Source organism: Gobio gobio (assembly GCF_949357685.1).
Source record: "Gobio gobio genome assembly, chromosome: 4".
NCBI classification, from domain to species: domain Eukaryota; kingdom Metazoa; phylum Chordata; class Actinopteri; order Cypriniformes; family Gobionidae; genus Gobio; species Gobio gobio.
In genome coordinates, this window is record NC_137100.1 from 43534348 (window position 1) to 43558964 (window position 24617).

Genomic DNA, 24617 nt, shown 5'->3' on the forward strand with positions numbered 1-24617 from the left:
TGTTGCTAAGAAGTTGTTTGAAACATTTCTCTTGTAACACTTCCCAACCAAATCCTCAACCCCTCCCCTCACCAGTAGAGGGCGCGGTGTGGTCACATGACAGTCGCAGGGCGCATGTAGCAGGGAAGTGAAGAGAGGAAAACAAACCTCTAAACTTTCGGAATGAACCTTATTTAACAAAAATGCAAACCATCATAAGTTAACGGGTAAGTATAAGCAAAGCAGTTTTTTTGTGAATAAATGTCCCATGTTGTTGTATTTGTAGGTGCATGCATTTTTTCGTGCTGGTGTCATGAGCGTGTTGTGTTAGCTACATTGTTTCATGTTGTTCATTGTAATTCCTCCCACAGTGAGCGCGCTGCATCCGACATAAAAATAAACAAATTTTGTTATGTTTCTCAGTTAATAAGACGAGGCTGTCGAATCTAGCGTTTTAGAGTGCCAAAGATACAGATTTGTTGGCGGTATCTCAATCTAGTGAGATATGTAATCAGGCAGCATTTGATGGCCAAAATGCTCTAGGTAGGCAGCTTACACTAATATATATATAACCGTAATTGCTCTATTTCTGCCTTTTTACATTCTAATAAATAACCATTACCGGTAGACTGCAAGCATACAAAATAATAATAATACGTATGTTTTGAAAAGTAGTTTTGTGTTAATTGGTCACATTTATTTTTAGATTAAGAATTAAGGATTTTTATTGTCATTCCAAAAACATGGGACATGAGCTGGAACGAAATTAGGTACTGAGGTCTGCTTCAAAACCACTCACAAATAAATAACAACTACTCGTCATAAATAAATACAAATAGATACAATAACCAATCAAGCATGCATATATACACACTAAAACCTGAAAAAGGTGCAGCATTGTAATACAATTCAACGTAACTTTTAAGACACAAAAAGTTAAGTTTTTCAGTTCTGTAGTGTGGCGGAGTTGACAAGTCTAACAGCATCTGGAAGGAAGCTGTACTTTAACCTGGGTGTTCTAGTTCTGATGCTGGGGGGGGGAGGAGAAGTCTTTCATAATTCTGGCAGCCCTAGTCCTGCATCTGTTGATGTATATGTCACTGATTGCCGGGAGACTGCATCCAACAATTTTCTCTGCCGACTTAACCACACGTTGTAGGGCATTCCCATCCTATCTGTAACAGAGTAGTTCTCATACCACACTCTAACACACAAGGTGAGAATGCTCTCCACCACACACCTATAAAAAGATGTAAGGACTGTAGTTCCCAAGCCCGCCCGTTTAAGCCTCCTCAGAAAACACAGCCTCTGGTGTGCCTTTTTTACCAGGCTGCTGCAGTTGGTTTTTCAAGTGAGGTTGTCGTTGATATGTACCCCCAGGTATTTGAAGCTAGAGACAACTTCCACCTCAGATATTAAATGTTAAATTGTGAAAATCAATAAAAAAGTAATCAATTATTGTTCTCTTTTCAAATCTAACACTGTAAATTCTCATAGAGGAAGGAGCTTGGAGGTGGTCTTGGATTGCTCCAGGTTACCCCTGCCATGGCCAAGTCCAAGAAAGGCGAGTTAATTGATTTCAAAGTTATTAATGTTCTAAATAATTACATTCCTATCATTAATGCATTTTTAGACACAACAGTGTCTGTCTGTTTTTTTTCCCGCCAGATATTATTCACATAGGGAATATTACATTTACATTTACTTTTTTTTTTCAATGCACTTTGTTTACATACCTTAATGTTTTATATTTCAGTAGGTATGGACAACCCTGCGGACCCTCCAAAAAGAGGCAGGAAGCCTAAATCCTTAGGTGCTGCTCCAAAAGCTGGTAAACAACAGAGCTTTCCAGGCAAAAGGAAGAGCATGGGGCCTAGCTTTCAGCTTCCCTCTGGTCAGACATCCCTCAAGCCAGCAGCTGAAAACATGATCTCAGGAAATCATGGCTCTATCCAGCAAGATAAACAAGATGCTCCAGAAACACAGAGTTCTGAGTCTGGTAATGCTGCCAAGAGCATCCCTACTTTGTTGGTACCTGCAGCCAGACACGAAGGGGATGCTCAGAGAGAGCCGGAGGAGTTTAAGGCTGTGAAACCTCCACGTTTGGCTTGGAAAACGATGGTTAGATCAGCACCAGCTCCATCTGCTCTGAAGGTAGCCTGCTGTTTGCTTGCTTATGTTATTTACTTTGTAGTTGCTTGGTTGCATGTAGGCATCATAGTACATGATTGTTGATTATTTTCAAAAAAGTGCGGGGGACGAACAGACATTTCTGAATGTGGTTGGAGATTTGTACTGGTGGGTAGTAAAATTCATGGGGCCAGAAAAAATGTATGGGTGGACCCCCTCTCCACTGATCCCAATGAATAGGTTTAATGAGTACCTTAGTAATGCCCCCCCTCATCAACCCCTGATAGTAATGAAAACAAAACCCAATTAATGGCTTGCATACATTTCTTAATTCTTACATATGCACTACTACCTTTCAACGGTTTAAGGTCAGTATAGGGTCAAATAGGGTCATTTGTCTTATGCTCACTAAGGACGCATTTATTTCAGCAAGAGTAACATTGTGAAACACTAGTCTTCAGCTGCATGATTCTTCAGAAATCATTCTAATATGCTGATTTGGTGCTTATAAACATTTGTTGTTATTTTCACAGCTTAAAATAGTTTTCTGTAACATTATAAATATCTTTACTGTCACGTTGGACCAATCTAATGCATCTTAACTGATTAAAAGTATTAATTTCTTTAAAAAAAAAAATTCTGCCCCCAAATTTTCTGAAAAAAGACTCATATATTATATGTATATGTCTGTTTTTGTTAATGCAATGACGTGCAAAGACAATGAACAGAGAGAAAAGCGTGAATGAGAGAGACGTGGAGTCCTCACCCACACAGCATCTCAGTTTACCTCAGGAACTCAAAGACTCAACACAAACAGGTGGGGATGTTTAGCTATAAAGCTAAGCTGAATTAAATTCTCTTTGTTTACAACACAAGAGAGTAAAACAAATGGCGTGCCCCTTTGTTTGTATTCTTCTGCAGCCTCCAAGAAGAAGAAACGAAAAATGGGCTTGTATAATTTTGTTCCCAAAAAGAAACCGAAAGTGTCCAAGAAACCGAATGTCTCGTTGTCCTCCTCAAATGCGCAGGTCTGATATCTAGCACATTAGAGACTACTTCCATGTGTGTGAAATAGAGTCTTCCGTCTCAAGTTAAATGTGAACATTTAAGATCTTTGTTTCCGAACCCTGCAGGTGGCATCACATACAGTTGGATCCAAAGGTGTACAGATGTCCATTGAGGAGGCATTCAAAAATATTGTTAGTCCTGAAAAACCAGAGACGCAAACTTCAAGGGATGAGGGAGACAATGCAGCCGAACTGCACAAGAAGGAGGAAATGGAGGACGTTCCACAAGGCCACGCTGAAGAATACACAGAGCTGCCTCTACATGCTCTTGCTCATGACAGCATGTTCGCAGCAATTCCCACAGGTAGATGATATCTGCACATGAAGGCAATAGAATTGAGGTCCACTTCTTGCTTGCTTCTTATGCATCTCATGCTGCCACCTCATGAAATGCGTATGTCTGTTTGTTTTCATCTGATAGGTTGTTCTCAGAATGAGCAAAGACAGGTTTCAGACAGGCAGTAAGATCACATAGCAACATGCACGCAGACCCTTGTGTAAAAATAAACAACCTTTTTGTTGGGCATTCGCTTAATCTAATATTAGATAGAAGAAATAGTGCAAGAAGGAAGAGTTTAGTGCATAGGACGTTCTAGTAGCCAAAATAGTAAGAGATCCACTTTCAAGTACTTAACCCAGTTATTTATACTTAAAATGAACAGTGCAGGTGGTTTTTGTGTTCATCAGGTTTGCCGGAGGATAAAGAGAACATGGAGGCTGATGACACGTTGGAACCTCCACTGTGTAGCTGTCGTATGGAGACACCAAAGAACCAGGATGTAGTAACATTGGCTGAGGGCAAGTGCATGGCTGTAGAGAGTGTGGATGGAAAGGTAGAACTTGCTTCACCTCTTTTATTTTCCATCTGCAAAAGGTTACAAAATGAACTCACTGGCTACATTCACACTGCTGCAACGGTCATTTTTAGGGTGCTAAATAGAGTTGCGTTCACACTTGTGTGACAATAACGGTAGCATATTGCAATTTCTCTGTGATAGTATTATACTAATGTGTTTGAATAACTAAATGATTAATAGATTTCAAGAAAGTGGACATGATTTGGACAATATGGTTTTCTCTCTCTAGTTGAGTTTATGTCGGAAGGTGATTCTGAAGCAGGAAATGATGCGTCCCTCTCTGAGGATTCCATTACTTGTGCTGTGTGAGGATCATCGTGCAGGCATGGTGAAACACCAGAGCTGCCCAGGCTGTGGTTTCTTCTGCAGGGCTGTGAGTGAAAAATACACAACCCTTCAAAAGTTTGGAGTCAAAAGTTATGTTAATTCACTCCTGTGATGGCAAAGCAACATTTTAGCAGCCATTACTCTTTTGGCAGTCATTAGTCTTCAGTGTCACATGATCCTTCAGAAATCATTCTAAAGGCCAATTCACTCAGCATTGACAGATGGCGACAAACACGGATAATCATTAGATTACAGTACATCACTTCTCAGACATTCCATGATCTGACAAACGCCAATTTGTCAGTGCGGTGTGATTTAGCCTTTATATGCTTATTTGGTGCTTAAAGGAACACTCCACTTTTTTTGAAAATAGGCTAATTTTCCAACTCCCCTAGAGTTAAACTGTTGAGTTTTACCATTTTAGAATCCATTGAGCTGATTTCCGGGTCTGGCAGTAGCACTTTTAGCATAGCTTAGCATAGATAATTGAATCTGATTGGACCGTTAGCATCTCGCTCCAAAAAAATGACCAAAGAGTTTTGATATTTTTCCTATTTAAAACTTGACTCTTCTGTAGTTACATCGTGTACTAAGACTGACGAAAAATAAAAAATTGCGATTTTCTAGACCGATATGACTAGGAACTTGTCTGGCTATCACCAGACCAAGCTTAATCTTTTAAGATTCTCTGACAGTCTGTATTTTCTATTGCAAAAGATGCGTGATCAACAAGCATTATTCAAATGCTGTTTGTACGCAATCGATTAGTCCTTCAACCAATCAGACCACAAGAGGCGTGATCAACGGGCATCGATCCATCCCTTCTATATCCGTCATTGTGTTAATAAGCCAGTCTGTGATTGGTTCCCGCAAATGTGTAACAGACGCAGGATAAATTAATGTACAGGTTTCCAAATCGCCGGCAGATCAGGCTGGGTTTACCCAGTCTAGCTAGGAACTATACTCTCATTCCTGCGTAATAATCAAGGAACTTTGCTGCCGTACCATGAGTGCAGTGGTATTACATAGCGCCTGAAAATATAAATAATAATATAAATGTGCCGTTGCACCCATGGTACGGCAGAAAAGTTCCTTGATTATTACGCAGGAATGAGTATAGTTCCTAGTCATATCGGTCTAGAAAATCACAACTTTTCATTTTCTTTCGGTCTTAGTACACGATGCACCTACAGAAGACTCAAGTCTTAAATAGGAAAATATATCAAAACTCTTTGGTCATTTTTGATCGGGATGCTAACGGTCTAATCAGATTCAATGATCCATGCTAAGCTACGCTAAAAGTGCTACCGCCAGACTCTGAGACTGGCTGAATGGATTCAAAAACGGTAAAAGTCAACTGTTTAACTCTAGGGGAGTTGGAAAATGAGCCTATTTTCAAAAAAAGTGTAGTGTTCCTTTAAGAAATATTTCTTATTGACAATGTTGTTTCAAATCTTTTCTGGAAATGTGACATTTTTTAGGATCCTTTGATAAATATAAAGTTCGAAAGAACTGCATTTATTTGAAATACCTTTTTTGCTACTTTTTGATCAATTAAATGCATCCTTGCTAAATGAAAGTTACTCATTTCTTTTTTTTTTTTTTAAATGAGTGGTGTATGAAGTGATTTTTTTTTAGAAGCAAAAAACATTATGAATGTATTTTTTTTAAACAGTGCAATTATCATATTTTTTTGTTCTAATAAACAGGGGAACAGTTTCTGTGTTGGCCTTGGGATGCCGTTATAGAAATGTGCAATTATCACATTTTATCAGCTATTAGCAGTCAGCCATGATTAATTAGTGTTTTAGCACACTGATATGACTATTCTCGTGGGTGTGCATGATTTAAAAAAAATGCTTTTAATTCCTTTAGGGGCTACACTTTTTAATGATGAAATATTACTGAGTGCACCTTTAATAGTTCAGTTATGGACATTAATCCCTGAAAGACTGAAATGGCAAAACTAATATTATAGTGGTCTGTTTAATCCAGGGGACGTTTATGGAATGTCAGCCAGATGGGAACATCTCTCACCGCTTTCACCGGCGCTGTGCGTCTCTGATCAGAGGACAGGTCTACTGCCCCCACTGCGGCGAGGAGGCTAGTCATGCTAAGGAGGTCACGATCCCTAAACCTGACTGTGTTACTGCGGTGCCAACAGCTGCTGTGCCTGCACACAAAAGAGACACCGCCTTAATGGAGTAAGTTTAGATCCTGGTGTTTGATTGTGTTTAACTGTACCTGTTCCCAGCTTATTTCACTTGTCTAATGTTGTGATGTTTGCTCTCTCTGGTTGCTTTGTTATTTATTAGTTATGATTGTTTCTCACAGCAGGGCTAAACTGGACTCTGTAACTGTTGGTGGAGCTGTTGACCCTGCTAAAGAATCAATGGAAAGCGTTTTAAATGCACTGGAGGATGGGAAGTAAGCATCCCTGTCTTTCATCACTAATATCTTTGTCATGTCCTGTATTTTTAAATAAGTTAATATATTAAGTAAATACATTTTTATTTGACTCTTCACCATTTGGAGACTTGTTTTTTTACCTTAACTTAAAATAATTATTGCATATTTTTAAAGGTATAAGAAATTCAAGCTGCCCCCAAAGCAGCTTTATTTCTCTGCTAAGAGAGGAGAGCTCCAGAGGATCTTGCATATGCTGGGTAAGACATTTCTCAGGCAATTTGTTTTTATATATATATGCATGATGGTACAAAAAGCTTTGTGATTGATAAGTGTGGTTGTTGTGATGGTAATCAGTAGAAGGTGTGGACCCAAACTTGCGGATGGACAGCGAAAAGAGAAAGACTTCCCTGCATTGTGCTGCCGAGGAGGGCCATAAAGAGATCTGTCATATACTAGTGCAGGTACTGCATATGTTAACAAAGCACATTCAAAGATCATCTATGTTCCTTTAAATATACACTGCTGTTAAAAAGCCAGTTAGGTTTTTTTGTTTTTGATAGAAGCCTTTTATACTCACCAAGAGCATATGCATTTATTGGATCCAGTGGTGTAAAGTAACGAATTACAAATACTCTCGTTACTGTAATTGAAAATTCTCAGGAATTGTACTATTAATTGCAAAATTAATTTCTTTCTTTAAGAAAACAAAACAAAAAAAACAACTTGCCCCCAAATGTTTGAATGGTCTTGTGAAGTGTCTAATGCCATTACGTTATATAACATGTTTATTAACTTAAATTACTTTTATTTTATATATATATATATTTATATTTACATATAATAAAATGTGCTCTAATGAATACTGATCTCTTTATTTTTCTTAAGGCTGGTGCAAACCTGGACATGTGTGATGTGGAGCAGAGAACTCCTCTGATGTACGCCTGTGTGAACAATCATCTAGAAACAGTGAAATACTTGCTGAAAGCTGGTGCTTCTACTGGTCATAAGGTACGATGGCAGCCCTTTATCTGTCAGTCAACTATGAAATACAAAATGTTTTGCTACGGTTCTCTTGTACTACATGCTGAGTTAATGAGGTAAGCAACTGTATGCCATGTGTATGCCGAGGCTTTTGCATGTCTAAAATCTATTAATTCAGGTCTTCAACTTACAGGATATGAGAGGCTCCACATGTCTTCATTTGGCAGCCAGAGGAGGACACACAGGTGTGCTGCAGTATCTCCTCTCCATGGCATCCATAGACGTCAACTGTAAGGTAACACTGCACAAGTTTGCTATTAGTGTATAAATATAAATTCTGTGTATATGCCATATGTATTATTTACCAGTAAATTAAATTTTTCATTTGTTAGTTTTATTTTGAGGATGTAGTACTCAACTGCAGAATTACCCACTGTTAGATGCTGTATGGATACTGGAGCGCTTCGGTGCTTTTATTAAAGGGATTGTGATAATTATGGGTCTATGGGTTCCTCTGGTCAGGATGATGGCGGATGGGCTCCTCTTACCTGGGCAACTGAGAATATGCGTTTAGAGCAGGTGAAGATGCTGATCTTGGCAGGAGCTGATGTCCAAATAAGAGATAAGGTCTGTGTCCGCGTGTTTCAGCCTTTTTATGTACTTATTTATCTCACCTTGTTTGATGATCTTTAAAATCAGACTGCATGAACGCATCACTGTCTACAAATATTTTCTCGTGGAACAATCTGACGGTGAACATGCAAGATTGGGTTTAGTAAATTTTTAAAAAATAAATGAATGTATTTATTCAGCATAGATGCATTAAGTTAAAAAAGAATTTCCATTTCAAATATTCAGAAAATTCTTTTGACCTTTTTCTTTTTGTCTTAGAATCCTAAAAAAAACGTATTAAACAGCAGAACTCTTTTCAACATTGCTAATAATAGAAAATGATTGAGCACCAAATCAGCATATTAGAATGGTTTCTGAAGGATCATGTGACACTAAAGGAGTAATGCTGCTGAAAATGTAGCTTTGCTATCACAGTTTTGCTATCACATTACTTTTGAAATATATTAAAATATAAAACCGTTATTTTAAATTGTAATATGTCACAATATTAGTGTAGTATTTTTTTTACCAAATAAATGCGTTCACAAAGAAGCCGTTTTTTTTTTCGTTCCACTGCACTACTTTTCCATTGTTTTTCAATGTAAACACGCGCTAGACGGATGTCTTTAACCATTGCACTCGCATCTTTTGCAGCATTTCACGCGTGACAGTGCTCAAGTTAAAAGTGAAAGTGTTAAAAATTCATCTCTAGACCAGGGGTTTTCAAACCTGTCCTGGAGGCACCCCAGCCCTGGGTCTCCCTTATCAGACACATCCAATTTAGTTCTTGCAGTCTCTACTGATGAGCTGATGAGTTGAATCAGGTGTGATAAACAAAGGAGACACACAAAATTTAGTTTTGAAAACAGGTTTGAAAACCACTGCTCTAGACCTTGTCCTTTTTTCATTCTGCTGACCTGTGGTTCGCGATTTAAACAGCAAAAAACAGCGTTTTTAACAGCGTTCTGTGTGAACCGGCCCTTTGTGAGTATTAGAGACTACTTTCAAAAATCGTATTGACCTCAAACCTTTGAATGGTAGTGTATACCCATGGATTTGAGAATATATCAGCCAGAGATGAATGTTGTTTGTGGTCTGATTTCCAGGAGGAGAATGTCTGCCTCCACTGGGCAGCGTTTTCTGGCTGTGATGAGATTGCTCAGCTGCTGCTTGACAAGAGATCTGACCTACATGCTGTGAACATCCATGGAGACTCACCTCTCCACATTGCTGTCAGACAGAACCAGCTGGACTGTGTAATGTAAGTGTAGCGTATACCTAGATGACTGGGAGCAAGACCCTGAAATATAAAGGAACTATTAATGTTCACTTTGAGGAAAGTTAGTTCACTCTAGGCCATCTGAGTAACAAAGAAACACACTAGGTTTATTTGTAGGCTATAGGCATACAAGTACATCTCATATCTGCTTGAATTAATGACTGAAATTTCCAAAATATATTGACCTTAATTTTGGTCTCATTCATTTTTTACTAGAGGTCCACCTCCTATTTACACTGTCCCTGTGTTATGCTCCCTATTAACATACATCTAAACATCTTATACAGAATGAATAGATTAATCCTGGGATTCCCAAACTTTTTTTTTGGTCAGCCGAACCCCTTTGATCTAAAATATTTGCTTGAATCACTTCCCGAGATTTTAAATTTAATTTGCATATTCACAACCTCTGATGTTGGTTAATGGTCACATGACATGCAGGCAAACAAAACCATTTTTTTAACTGTTTAACTTTGATTGTTTTTTAATGTACAATATTTTAATTTAGCATTTTTAATGATTTACTTCAATATAGGCTTTTCTTCAGCTCACTAATCTTCCAGTTTGGGAATCCCTGAATTTATCTAAAGGCCGTGACACACCAAGCCAATGTCAAAGAACTAGCGCAGAGAAACGGCAACTGTGTGTGTTGTCACCTCACGTCAACTGCACTTGCGACATAAAGCTGTGCTTGAACTAGTACTGTGTGTAAAGAAATAACTGTCTATAGCAGTAGGTATCAGTAGGGTTGGTATCTTTTTTTTTTTTTTTTTTTTTTTTTTTATATACCGGTGCCAAACCGATACTTTTAAAACGGTACCGGTGCCTGAACCGATTCTTAATTTTTTTTTAAAAAAAGCCACAAAACGAGGTAGATGACATTAATGAAAAGGCTTTTTATTGAATTTTTTATTATTATTTAAATTGAACCATTTATTAAAAGTTTAAAGTATACTTAAATATATAAATAAATACAAAACACAATTTACTTAACAAATTCACAGTAAAAACCTAAGCCACCTAACCCAACTACAACAGGCCTAATTTAACACTAAATAACAGTTACACTACAGTACTAATAACAGCAAAGTAGTCAGTATTCTTGGTATGCTACAAACCAGCTTCAAGGTTCAGCTTTATTTTGCGTCTGTCTCTGTCTCTGGCTCGGCGCCAGCCAAAGCGCGAAAGCGCATTTGAACTTAAGTGGCACCGATATGAGGCACCGAAATCTGCGTTCTGATTCAGTCCAGTTACATACCGGTTGGTAGTACCCAACCCTAGGTATCAGTAGCCTATATATTCGTCATTCTAAAAGATAAACCAAAACTAGGACTCCCGATATACAAACCGTAAACAGTGAACCATAAACAGAGTGATCTCAACATGCTGAATAAGCTGAACTGCCGTCGTCGTGAACCTAACTACAACCAACGTGTTGGACACTCTGCAGAAACTAGTCCAACGACGTTGGCCGACAGCTGACCGTCGACTTGGTGTGTCACGGCACTAATGTCTGTATAATCAGAGAACTGACAAAGGTTTGTGGCTGAATCTGTCAGTTGCACAGGAATAATCTGAAGCTTTGTCTCTAGGCTGTTTCTGTCTCGAGGAGCAGATGTAAATCTGAAGAACAGGGATGGCGAGACTCCTTTGGACTGCTGTATTATAAATTCCAAGATGTGGACAATCCTGAACACCAATAAGAAGCTGACAGATGCTAGAAGAGGCAGAGACAGCCTCAGAGAGAGACTCATCTGCAGGTAATGCAAAAATGCGTGGATTAAATCTTGGATCAGATCAGGGAAGTTCTGTTCTTTCTCCAAGCACCTTGTTGATGTTGTCAGAGTTTTTATGGAGTTTTTATTTAGTTTGTCTTAAGTTTATGTTCTTCAATAAAAAAAGCAAAATAAAAGCAAATATTATTTTAGTTTATGCTTTGATATTATGTTTTTTTAGCTAGTTAGATTACTATATTAATAGTCGGCCCTGGCCCCCTAGTTAAGAACCCCTGATCTAGATGTATTACTTTTTACAGTTTTTTTCTTTTCTTGAGATGATTCAAGAAAAAATCAAACAACTTTTGGCAAGATAAGTTTATATTGATAATACACCAAAAGTTGAAAAATTCCATGTTTTGTGAGACGTATTATTTGTGCTTCTCTCGATTGATATTGCATTTGAAAATCCTATGAATTTAATGAATCAGTACTGCATATTTCCAAACAAGTTGCACCTTCAGATCCATACTGAAAATCAATAAAAACTGTCTACAGCTGAATCACTATCCCCATTCATTTAGCTCGACTTCAAGAAATCTATAGTTTCCACACATTTCTGAACGGGTGCAGCCTAGAAGGAAGATTGGCCTCAATATACGTTAAATATTTGACACAGAATGTGGAGAAATCTTATGTCACTTGTGGGTCTGTTGTGTGTGGTGTTTCAGAGATGTGTCCCGAGGCTACGAGGACATCCCTGTGCCCTGCGTGAATGGGGTGGACCATGAGCCCTGCCCCAACTTCAAATATGTTCCAGAGAACTGTTTTACATCTCAAGTAAATATAGACGAAAACATAACTCACTTACAGGTAAGAGGCTGTCATAGTGCAAAAGCCATAACACGGTAAATGCTGTTATTATAGCTAAATGAAATGCTCATCTCTCTCTCTCACTCACTGGAATAGCACTGTAGTTGTAAAGATGACTGTGCGTCTAGCAGCTGTATCTGTGGCCAGCTCAGCATGCGCTGTTGGTATGACAAGGTAAGATGCTGCTAGTGCTAAATTATTCACTTGCGCGGAATAAATGACATGGTAATAATATAGTGACATATAAACAATTGATGCCAGTCCCGGCTCTTTTGCAGCTGCTCCACAACATGTTACTACTCACTAACCATCACTATGCTGTGATGTCAACTTAGCCTTGTGTTATGAGTAATGCTTATATTAATGATTCTTAAAATCTGTATTCACGATTTCACGGTACCCAGGATGGCCGCTTGCTGAAAGAGTTCTGCAGGAAAGATCCACCGTTGCTGTTTGAGTGTAACCACGCCTGTTCCTGTTGGAGAACATGTCGGAATAGAGTGATACAGAATGGCCTTCAGTAATATAACTAATATATATGTATTATTGCATATTCTGTGAATGTGTTGTAAATTTTGAATTTATGCACTCATATTCTTCATAAATTCATTATTTTCTCATCCTCAGGTTGAGACTGCAGGTGTTTAGGACTGAGAAGATGGGCTGGGGGGTCCGAGCACTGCAGGATATTCCTGAGGGAACCTTTGTATGCGAGTACGTCCCGCTCTTTAGATCAGTTGCTTTACACCTGGTTGAGAACCACTGTTTTAAATGGCTTATTATAGTTGTCTCTAAATATTAAGGGATAGTTCATCCAAAAAATGAAAATTGTCATCATTTACTCACCCTCATATTGTTCCAAACCTATAAGAGTTTCTTTCTTCTGTTGAACACAAAAGAAGATATTTTAAAGAATGTTGGTAACCAGACCGTTGACGAAACTTTTTTTTTTTTTTTTTCAATGGCTACCGTCAACTGTTTGTGTTAGTTTGTGTTCAACAGAAGAAAGAAACTCATACAGGTTTGGAACAACTTGAGGGTAAGTAAGTGATGGTTGAACTATCCCTTTAACCTGGTATATAAGTCTTTTACTGTGAAAAGATTACACCCAGAACCCTCCTACTGACTCCAGTGTCAAGGATGTTAATTTAATGTGAAATATTCTACACAAAGGAAAGCCATTAGGGGAATTATTAATTATTCAGACATGATTAATCTCATGCTGTTTTGGTCCAATACTTTTGCCTTGAGGATTTTGCTCTGTGTGCAGGTTTGCTGGTGAAATCATTTCAGATGGAGAAGCTAATGTTCGGGAAAATGACTCGTACATGTTCAACCTAGACAATAAGGCAAGTTTAGAGGTTTGTCCTCTGAGCTGAAATGCATTTTTTCCCCCCTCAAATTTAGTGCATTTCATACTTGTGACTTCCAGGGGGCGCTAAAGTATATTAATATGCGGATAGAGCTTAAGCACACCTCCTTTGAATTGCTTCATATTTGTGTGTATTTAATGGTGACTTTTTTTGTAGGTTGGAGAGGTCTACTGCATTGATGCCCAATTTTATGGTAATGTTAGTAGGTTTATGAATCATCTTTGCGAACCCAATCTGTTCCCTGTCCGCGTGTTCACCAAACACCAGGACATGCGCTTTCCTCGAATTGCACTCTATGCAAGCAAGCCTATTCAAGCTGGAAACGAGCTTGGGTAAATCTTTATAAATGATTGTTTTATAAACCTCTACTGCTTTTTATCGCTTATTGTTTGTCATATTTATCCATTCTTTTCTCTTTCATCAGGTTTGACTATGGTGATACCTATTGGCAAATTAAGAAAAAGTACTTCCGTTGTCACTGTGGCTCTGCGAAATGTAGATACTCTGAGACCGTTCCGGGCCAGAACCACGCAGACTGCTCAGTCCGAATGCTCGGTGATCAGAGCGCTGCTCAGGTGGAACACATTCAGTCAGCTAACACGGCTATATCAATTACTCAACCTTGAGCCTTCCACGCATACAGCAGGATATGCTGAGGCCTTTAACAAATAAATATGGTCAGGAGTGCAATGCATCATTTCCTGAATCTCCGCTCCAAGGGAGGACAATTTGTGCAGAGATACAGCATCATTTGATCACCGTGCCATTGAGGACATTTTGTAATAAGACTTTTAATCAATGGTCTTTTGTATCTGAATGCATGTCTCACAGGATTTTTTTTAGGACGATGAAGCGGCTCCTTAATTGTACAAAATATATACATTAGCATAATAGACATTTCTAATAGACATTTTAGGCATACATTTTTAAAAACGTGGTATTAAAAACTAAGGGTTTCTAGCTGATTATCATGAATAAAATGAAATAAGTAGAACAGATGAACACATTTTTTAAACTCTGCGTCTTCTCAGGAGCAGAGATCAGGGCTTTTTTCTAATCTGTTTTTATTGAAATTTCACAAAGAATTTTAATTTCACAGAATTTTAATGTCATACCTGTGAGAAATAAAGAAATAAAGTGATGTTTTTTAAATGATTACTTTGGTCATTTGTAATTTAGTTGTGGCCCATTCATCTTTCATGCTGTCGTCAGCACACAAATTTCACTGAAGTACAATATGAAATTGTTTATGCATTACAGGTATATGTAACAGTCATAGTGTGCTTCATCTGTCACTCCATCAAATATAATTAATTATATTAAATATATATTAAAGTGGTATATATAGGACACATTAAATGTATCAAAATGTTGACAGTGAAGACATTTATAATGTCACAAAAGTTTTCCATTTCAAACAAATATTTAGCAGGACAACTATTTTCAACATTGCTAAAAAATAATAAATGTTTCTTGAGCACCAAATCAGCATATTATAATGATTTCTTATAAGGATCTTGTGACACTGAAGACTAATGTAGAGTAGGCTATTTGCTGCAAAAAAATACACCTTTACCATAACAGGAATAAATGACATTTTAAAATATATTCAAATAGAATAAACATTCTTGTTTTACTGTATTTTGATTGATTAAACAAAGCACAATTTTTGTCAGTATTTGTATTCGTCAGCACACTGAATTTCACTGAAGCACACTTTTTTTTAAACAAATAATTTTTCAAAGTAAATTTCACGTTTTGTTCAAATACGTAAATGTCATGCAGCTATAGGCCTATCTTAAAGTCAAATCCACTGCATGTGTGCTTTTAAAAACATTGCAAGGCATTATGTAAGGAGTAGCCTACAATTACAAAGGTTATTGATCAAGCACGTACTTTGAGGTACGTAAATTATGTAGTAGAGAGTAGAGATGTAGTAAAACTGGATTTTATTTAAATCGAGAAAAAAACATTAGAAATTCCCGTGGGATACCATGTCTCAAAAAAACACGCTAATTTTCTTCCGGGTTTTAGGAGTAGGCTACAGGCTTCAGCTTTAGGCTGCTGAAGGGTTAAATCCGAGAGAGATCGAAGACCTTCCGAAAGGCGTTAGTCATGAGATAATGTCCTGATTTACCCCACCCAACAGCGGTTCCACCCTTTTTAAAATCAACGATCTGTTTACAGTTGTGGGAAGTGCAGCTGCAAACCCACCGACGCACCCTATAATGTGCCGGATTATTGTTAACTTGCTTTAAAGTAACCATTAAAACCATTCGAGTAACTGTTTAATGAACTGCTGGGGTCTGAAGCGAGGACATGCTGTATTTTCCCCTCTTGCCCCAGTGCCATGGATACTGTAGCGGCACAGGTGGAGCCACTGACAGACTGCTTCCCAGTCACGTGATCTGATTTAGAAGAAGCAGCGGCTGCAGAAATTGGTTAAAATTTCATTGCCAGGCTACGGTCTAGTGGAAAAAGGGTGTTAATGTCCTTTGCTCGTTTTCATTTCAACGACAAAAACACGAGGGCGACGGACTGCGCGTGTTATCTATCATCTGTTAGAGCGAAGAGTGCAGGCAAGATCGGAGGAAAACATCGAAGCATCTGCAACAGCATCGCGCGCAGGGAAGCAGGATCTTACAATCTGTGGGCTTGACTCCATTCAATCGCAACACACTTTGTGAAGGCACCTTTTCTGATAGGACTTATTTCATGACATGGCTGGTTATCTAAATCCTCCGATTGAGGCGTGAAAAGGACCATTATTGGATATGACCGGTCGCTTTTTGATGGGTTGTGTAACGTGGAGCGATAAACTTTAACTGGCGTTCTTTTCACAACAGAGATGCGTTTAGATGTGCTCTGAATGGCTGGAATACTTTAAGCAACTCTTTGTGTAGGCTATGTGGTGGCTGAGCTCTTGTGGATGCCAGACCTGCGCGGATGAGAAGAACTCGTGGCTGGAACTACATCGCGCGTTGTGATGCTTCTAATTTACACTCTGTCTGATGTGAATTTGGATTTCTATAGTCAAATCTGCGCGTTTCTGGAATGGCTCGCTTCGAAGACGATCTCCCGACCCGGTATGGAGGCGGTGGCTCTCCAGCGGGTCCAGGCAGAGGGGCCAGCCGGCAGCCAGGTCCCCCGACCGGACCGAGGATGTATAAGCAAACAATGGCCCAAAGAGCCCGGACAATGGCCATATACAACCCAATACCGGTCAAACAGAACTGCCTCACGGTTAACCGATCTCTTTTCATCTTCAGCGAAGATAATATCATTCGGAAATATGCAAAGAAAATAACAGAGTGGCCATATCCTTTACACAAATCACAGGCACTTGTAAGAGGGTAAAATAGCCTAACATGACTGTAAAAAGAGCAGTTTGTAATCAGCAGTAATTCGGTTTCACCTATCGGTGTTTTAATATGCTAGTTAAGATCGCAAAAGTTTGGTGGAAACAGAGGTATGGTTTTATTCAACATACAAGTTGTTATGTAAAAGTTGTGTCGGTTATGTTCACTCTTATTGGACTGAATAAGTGACACGCAGTAGCCTATGCAGGGTGGTGTCTCGCTGATGAAGCAAACATTATTAGCTACAGGAGGGGTCAGTCGGATATTCCTTTCACGAAATAACCCCGGAAAATAGCTCTTTAAGTAGCTTATATTTGCCCAGTGTATTTCGCGACTGTTTGATATATAGGCTAATGTAGGCTAAGTCTCGTGACGCGAAATGCCATTTAGAGTTTTTATTCTTTTTGTCCTTTTCACATCCATTCACTGCGGTATTGATTCTTTTCAGTCAGGAAACCAGACTCGGTCTCTGTCGCTCATGGCAACCAAAACAGCTCTTGCATTGGGCTGCCTAAATTGCTCTGCAGTCTCAGGAGATTTGCCTCTGGGAATACCAGTCATAAAGTAACTGAGATATACATCCTGCTACTCTGTACGTTATAATATAAAAGCATTCGCAGCAGCATATGTCGAAGGACACAGACCAAAAGCAATAAAATTAATAGTCTAGCCAATTTAAGCGGAACAGTTTAGCGCTTAAAAGTTATGGGCGCTAATATAATTCCCAAGGCCCAACCGGCGGTCTTCAAATTGGAATGGGTCCGAATCGGAATGATTTCGAGAAATGGAGTATTTCCCTTTTACGTGGAACAGTTTAGGGGCTGTTTTTAGTCGCTCTCCAAGGTGCTGAAACGCCTACGTGTTTAAAACTCGCCCAGGGAAAAGCGAAAGTGAAGGATGCCCATTTGAGCGCATGGATAGTTTACCACAAGAGAATAAAGATTATAATGAACATTTAGATTTTGGTAACTTGACATTTCTTGAACAAACAAGCATTTAAAAGGTGTCATTTTTTGCCTTGTTTTATCTGGCAAAAAATGTTTCTATTTGCAGCAGGCTTCCCATTTGATGTCCAACTTGGCTGTATTATTTATATTAGAAGGCCAACACAGACCGAACCCATCCCCCCAATGTTAAATAAGTGATCCGTTGCTCTTTGCAGTCACAAACAGTTAAGTAATTAGTTTTTTTTCATCAAACAAACCATTGCTAATCATTGCCTCTTGAGATACGGGACAAAACAAATCTCACAACGTCAGCTGCCAACCTCACCTGAGCAATCATTCCAATTAAAATTCAATCAGATTGAGCTGAAAATCAGTTTGAACCATAATTGTGGCTAAAACACGTTTTGTGAGAAATGGAAATCGTACTCAAACATATCTGAACATGTTGAACAAAATTAATCCAAAATACTTTGACGCATAATCCTTTTTTGTTGCCCGTTTTATCCCAGTTCTCAAGTATCAGTTTTCAATCTCAAGCGCTAAGTATAATTAATGAAATTCCCCCATTTATTTATAACGTCTTTATGCTCAGACTACAATGAGCCTACTAGTCTGACGCAAATGTGTTTAGAGGAGTGCCACGGGAAATAATTATCCTCCTCTCCACTAACCAGCAGCTTTGTGAGGAATGATGCAGTTCACACACAGCTCTTGACTGAGCCATAAACTACCTGAGATGAAGTGAGATTATTTTTATCAGTAATTCTTGTTAATTGGAGTTACCATATGGTGCGTTTTAAATATAAACTCCCATAGATACACCAAGTGAATTTAAGCTGTACATTTAAGTTATTTGTTCTCTGTACTATTCTTTATTGATTTCTGCCTGAGCCTCCAAAATTATTTGGTGATCATGCTATTGCTGTGAATGAATTCTAACCATTTATATCCCATGGGCTCTTTCCTTAACGCCATCACTCCATTTGAGTACATGATTCTCGCCACCATCATAGCAAACTGCATTGTACTGGGCTTAGAGCAGCATTTACCAGCTTCAGACAAGACACCCATGTCAAAGCGGCTGGTGAGTTGAACTTTCCCTCATTAATCACACTGCAATTTTATAATCATCCTTTGCGCACCCTTATTGTTTATGCATTAGCCTCTTTTGCAGCATTACCATATAAAATCCGTTTTTGTTCTGTTCAGATGCAGATAGTTTTAACTTTTTATAGTTTCACCAAAGGTTTAAGTAGCAGTTGTTACATTTTGTGCAGCCCACATTTGTGATTCATTTAGCAGACACTTAAATCCTTTGTGAGTTGCTGTCAGTCATTCAACAGTGGATCCTTTAACTGCCCTACTAAATTGATCCACAGATCTTTGTTGGTGCTTGACATTTGATTGACATCTCAGTGTCTATAATAAAAGATGGCAATAAGCTTATAAGTGAACTGTCTGCTAATACTTTTTAGTGAATATTGTGTTATTCTGTATTACGTATATTTCTTCTGAGATTTCATAAACGTGTACATAATGCTATAATATTTTAAAAGTTTATTGCTTGCATTTGATTTGCTTTTGTCTCAACATTTGGTTATTTACTTCCATATAGTCAGGGTATTGAATATGTGCTTCACTTATGAACTGCAATTCTAATAGCTCCACTCTGCTATTGGAGGTATTTGCTTTGAATATTTACACTGACAATATACTGAAAAATGACTGTTTTATAGTAAAAGGCTTCCCATTCTTCTTCTTTAATTGGCTTTATTTTACTGTATTGTGCTGCTTTAGTGTTCTATGGGAGAACAACAGTTTAATGAAAGTTGTAAAATATTCAGCGTGCTTGCCACTGAGAGATTTATGTTCCTCTTTATGCTTCGTTTTCATTGTAAACTTGCATCTTGTGTCTTATTTTGTATGAATAACTTCTTGTCTCTCCTCACTCATGACAGGATGACACTGAACCCTACTTCATCGGAATATTTTGCTTCGAGGCCGGGATCAAGATCATCGCTCTAGGCTTTGCTTTTCATAAAGGCTCCTACCTCCACAATGGGTGGAATATTATGGATTTTGTTGTTGTGTTGACGGGGTAAGTTCAAATATTCTTCGAATTGTTACTCACTGAATAGTTTTCATCTAAATGAGAAACCTTAAACCAAAGGAAAGCATTATATATAAATTATAAAGCATATGGCCATGGTCTGTGACATGAAAAAGAAAATAGCCAATTGTTTTGTCGTTTTAATGCTGTCGTTGACAAAAACCTCAGTGGAATTGAGTGGAGAAGCAAATTGGTCTGCTTGACCCTGGAACAGGCAGGGTAGCGGAGGTCCTGTACATAGATAAATGATTTTTTTGAATCTTGCCTGCAGTCAGACCAGGGGTCTGGATGAAGGGGGTCTGGCTTGCGCTCCAATATTACAATCAGGCTGGTACTTTGGAGGTGTAACGAGGTGGAGAGGGAGCTACTTCATCTCCAGCAAGGCGTACAGTGGGGACACTGATCCTTATTTATAGCAGTATACTCTAGTGTAGATGATTGCCACTGTCTGTATCGTAATTGCCTAGAGATGTTGCTCTATTCGTTTTGGTTGTTTTTGAAGTGTTTCTGAAATGGATTTGCATTGTTAGATGGTTTTGTGAGAGGCAACATCAGTCAATATCAGGATCCAGCTTTATTTGTTCCTGGTACTATTGAACGTACATGGTGATTATTGCATTAATTATTTAGTTGCATTGCATTTACAAGGTATTTTCTTATACAGGGATGGCACAGTGCTATTTTCACTAGGTATCAGTTAACTTATCGGTTAGTAGCATGTTTTTGGGTGTTATGCACAACAAACTTCCGTATTCTGTACAACAGGTCGAATAGCTTCTGATGCAGCTCTTTTGTATGTGCTTCGTAATGGCTTGTTTCCACCGAGTTCAGTACGGGTCACAATTTTTGGCATTTCCATTGTCAGCCATTAGAGACGTTTTACTCAATTTGCCTTCGAAGAAGTGAGCAAAGATGAGCCTGAACTATGTACACTCATATGCAAATTGATATCTGAAAGCTTTTTAATAGATATTTAAATAATATTCGAATAAAATGGCAATGATAAATAGAACTAGCAAGGTTAGCTGATTACCTTAAAGGGGTGGTTCCGTGTTTTTTTTCTAGGCTTGGCTGTGTTTATGGGGCGCAGTATAACATGTCTTGATACTTCTTTTTTTTTTTAAACGCCGTATTTTTCTTATATTTTACCTTTATTCCACACTGCTGTCTCCACTGTCCTTTGAACGTTTCGTTTGCTTCCTGCTTCTGTGAAGCCCATCCCTCCGAAAAACGCAATGGTCTTAGATTGGTTAGATGGCCAAATGTAGTTTGTAGTTCTGCAACAGCTCTCTCTCTCGCCCACTTTGTTGCGTGTTCACGGGGGCAGTGTTTATATTAATAGCAAGGGTTTTTTGATGTCACCAACCCGGAAAGAAGCTCGTTGTAGTCCAAACCGACCGTTTTTGTAGGCAATAATCTGCCATAACTTTAAAAGACAATATCTCCGTTTACATTGAACTTTCAGCGCTGTAACTTTGCAGATACTGTTTATGCTCAAGCAGCAACATTAAACACTAACTAAAGTTAAAAAAGTGAAATCGCATGCAACCACCCCTTTAAAATTCAATAAATATCATCATCAGTTCGTACTGCTATTATAGTAAACTAGATCTAAAACATTTCCGTTACCTGAAATGAAATAAATGTTGAAAAATCATTTTATTTCAGCTAATTGCCAAGGCAACATTTCTCTTTTTCATTTAGTTTAAAGAGGACCTATTAAGGTTTTTCACATTTACACATTTTCAAGTGTGTAATATTGCTGGTTGAACATGAAAAAGGTCTGCAAAGTTACAAAGCACAAAGTCCACTTTAAAGGGAGTTATTCTCTATATCAGTAAGCACTGTTTCCGAACTCCCTGAAACACCTCAATTGTAGTCTTGAGTTTTCTTCTGGGAATGTACACTCACATTATTCCTCATTTAAATAATTCCTGCCCAATGCATATGCAAAAAAAGGTGCAAGGCCTGGTTGAGTTGCGTTAGTAGTGTGTTGAAACATTTATGGTAAATCAGAGCACACTGTGCTCTTCAACAATGTAAAATATATGAAAAATACGTTTTTGAACATTCAAGCATGAAAACGTATTCTAGTAGACCTCAAAATCAAGACTTTTTAAATGAACATAATATGGCCTCTTTAACTTGATCTTTAACCCTGTATGGTTACTGGCACCACTAGGGAGTGTCCTGCCTTTCTCAGCCTAATGGCAGGGAGATTTATTTTGTCCATCCCGCATCCACAGAGGCTTACGTCAGCCCATCACCTCACTGCAATAAACAGATTTAGTGGAAGCAGTTCTGTTCCTGCAGCGGAAGAGGCTGTGCAGAAAGCCGGAGGATATAGAGCTGTCTATTTGCCTCTGGACATCTGAAGCAGGCAGCGGAGTTTATTTATAACAGACATAAAGAAGTCACATTATAATCGTGCTTCTCTTAAACTAGACATTAATATCACTTAAAATGTGTTTGTTTGAAAACAGTATATATTTGATATTTGTAAAAGGTATGTGTATAAAATATTTGTTTTATACTTAGAATTATATAAATAAATAATAATTAGCTTTTTGTTTCATACATATAAAACTTATAGTATCCACAATATATATTTATATTATAAGTATATTAATATAAAATATGTAATATTTTATTGGTGAAAGTCAGTTTATTTGGCATTCTCTGTCACCTTTAGTGCAGGATGGTCCATCACTCAGATCACATGTCTGGCAGGAAATGAATTTGCTTCATTAAATGGGGGTATAATATGGTAATAATCACAATCAGAGCATATCCTAAAGAGTCTGCAGTTGAGCAGTTCAGTAGTATGATCAGTCTCGGTCAAGAATTATTGATCCATGTTTCAACCCCAGACAGCTGTTCGATTATCAGAGTATAAATCACACATGGGAAGGCTTTTGAATACTTCTGAACAATGCAATGAAGGCCTGTTACCTAAAAATGGTGTATTGGTTGTCAGTAGGCTCAGAGAAAGTGTGTATGCTTAGTCTTCTTGTTCGACGACTGACAAAATGTAGGGTTTGTTGTGGATTAACATGGAACACATAGCTTCTGGATAGGACTTGGTGTCAGTTTAATGTCAACTGCAAATTAGTGATTGCAGTTTCATTGGTTATTCTTACATTGTTTTTTATTACTCTCAGTATTGTAAAATAATAGCGTTCTATCGGTACAGTTTACTATATATATATTAAATTTTTTTAATAATAATAATAATAATAATAAAATAAGTAGTTTTCCCCTCCCTCCAATAAGATCTTTGGACTTGCTAATAAGATAATATATGTCTCTCTGGGTTCACATCTTGATCAATACTGTATTGAACCAAACAGTAAGGGAATGGCTTTGCTACACCACTCTTCTTTATGGCTGTGTGTTCGAGCAGCACACTTTTTTTTCTCTCCCTCTCTTGCTCTCTCCTTGTTCCAACCAGCTTTAGTGGGTGAGGGGTGTGGTGATGGCCAGGGATCATGCTGATGTTGATGCTGCGATGAACCGAATGGCCGCTGGGGTTCCCTGTTCAGAATCAGATCAGTCGCTCTTAATGAGCTGCTTGGGTTCCCTGGAGGACTATTATGTTCACAGCCTTGTGTTGGGCTCTCATAGAAATGGGTCCTAAGGAGGGCTTTGGATATTATATAGAGGAAATGTATTGCATTTGGATGAAGCTAGACTGTAATGACAGAGGCTTGATAGCTGAGAATTCTTATTGAAACAAATTTAGCCTGAGATATATATTGCATGAGATGCAGCCTATAATGCATTACAAGAAAGCTGACACTCCTTTTATATTCTTGTAAATTTGTTTCCCATAACTCTTGAATATCTAGAGCTCGGGTGTGAGGGGTCTAATGCTATTTTATGCATTTTGACTTCTTTACACTGTTAAAGTTGGATGCTCATGCTAAACATGGTCAAAATGTAAAAAATTAGTTGGACATATGACAGTATTTCTGTGCCAAATACACTCCTTCCGGATTCAAACAAGTTTTGGAAAGTTTTTTTTTTTTTTTCAAGTATGGCCCATAGGTGGCCCATATGGTCCGTGACATCACCAATATGATTCTGAAGAGCAGTTTTGGAGTGTAAAGTAGGGTCGAGCAGGCCGTTGCCATCTTGGCAGCGCGTCATCGCGCGTCACTCCTGGATAATAGAAAATGGGCAAAGAGGCGGGACGGTATTGTTGGGGAACATTGTCTGTTTTTGTACTTATGATGTCTGTCTTTTATGTCATTTACGTCTGAGAGTTGTACCAAGACGAATTCCTATCAACTTGTTGACATGGCAATATATTTATTGAATTTAATTGAATTTAATTTAATTGACGTGGGCGGAGCTGAGGTGACGCGATGACTAACAGACAGCAGATAAATGACTATCCACCTGTCACTCAAAGTGGCCACACCCTTAATTTTGCAGAACTTTAAAGGGATAGTTCACCCAAAAATGAAAATTAGCCCATGATTTACTCACCCTTAAGTCATCCTAGGTGTATATGACATTCTTCTTTCAGACGAACACAATCAGAGTTATATTACAAAAGTCCAGGCTAATCCAAGCGTTATTATAACAGTAATAGTT

At 38.3% G+C, this 24617-nt stretch overlaps 2 protein-coding genes across 6 annotated transcripts in view; both read left to right on the plus strand.

Annotated features, from left to right (window-relative positions):
* Positions 1-73: 73 nt before the first annotated feature.
* Positions 74-14758, plus strand: ehmt1a (euchromatic histone-lysine N-methyltransferase 1a). 5 transcript variants are annotated; one of them, XM_079814331.1, is made up of 24 exons: positions 74-206; positions 1477-1543; positions 1739-2133; positions 2827-2926; positions 3031-3137; positions 3243-3480; positions 3864-4009; positions 4263-4406; positions 6356-6564; positions 6695-6787; positions 6944-7026; positions 7124-7230; positions 7655-7777; positions 7944-8045; positions 8273-8377; positions 9469-9623; positions 11234-11401; positions 12088-12229; positions 12326-12403; positions 12634-12749; positions 12857-12943; positions 13500-13578; positions 13759-13934; positions 14027-14758. In XM_079814331.1, the coding sequence occupies exons 2-24, from the start codon at positions 1525-1527 to the stop codon at positions 14226-14228; spliced, it is 3174 nt and encodes a 1057-aa protein (XP_079670457.1). In that variant the 5' UTR covers positions 74-206; positions 1477-1524; the 3' UTR covers positions 14229-14758. The 5 variants fall into 5 exon arrangements, with proteins under 5 accessions (XP_079670457.1, XP_079670456.1, XP_079670455.1 ...); XM_079814330.1 differs by having other exon boundaries at positions 77-893; positions 1002-1543; positions 1736-2133; XM_079814329.1 differs by having other exon boundaries at positions 77-206; positions 1736-2133.
* Positions 14759-16656: 1898 nt separating this feature from the next.
* cacna1ba (calcium channel, voltage-dependent, N type, alpha 1B subunit, a) overlaps positions 16657-24617 on the plus strand; it is a gene marked incomplete at both ends in the record, with an annotated part of 146297 nt that continues 138336 nt past the window's right edge. The window contains 3 exons of the mRNA XM_079816016.1: positions 16657-16932; positions 18897-18992; positions 19867-20006. Of these exons, the coding sequence (XP_079672142.1) occupies positions 16657-16932; positions 18897-18992; positions 19867-20006 (512 nt within the window). The remainder of the gene's footprint in view (positions 16933-18896; positions 18993-19866; positions 20007-24617) is intronic.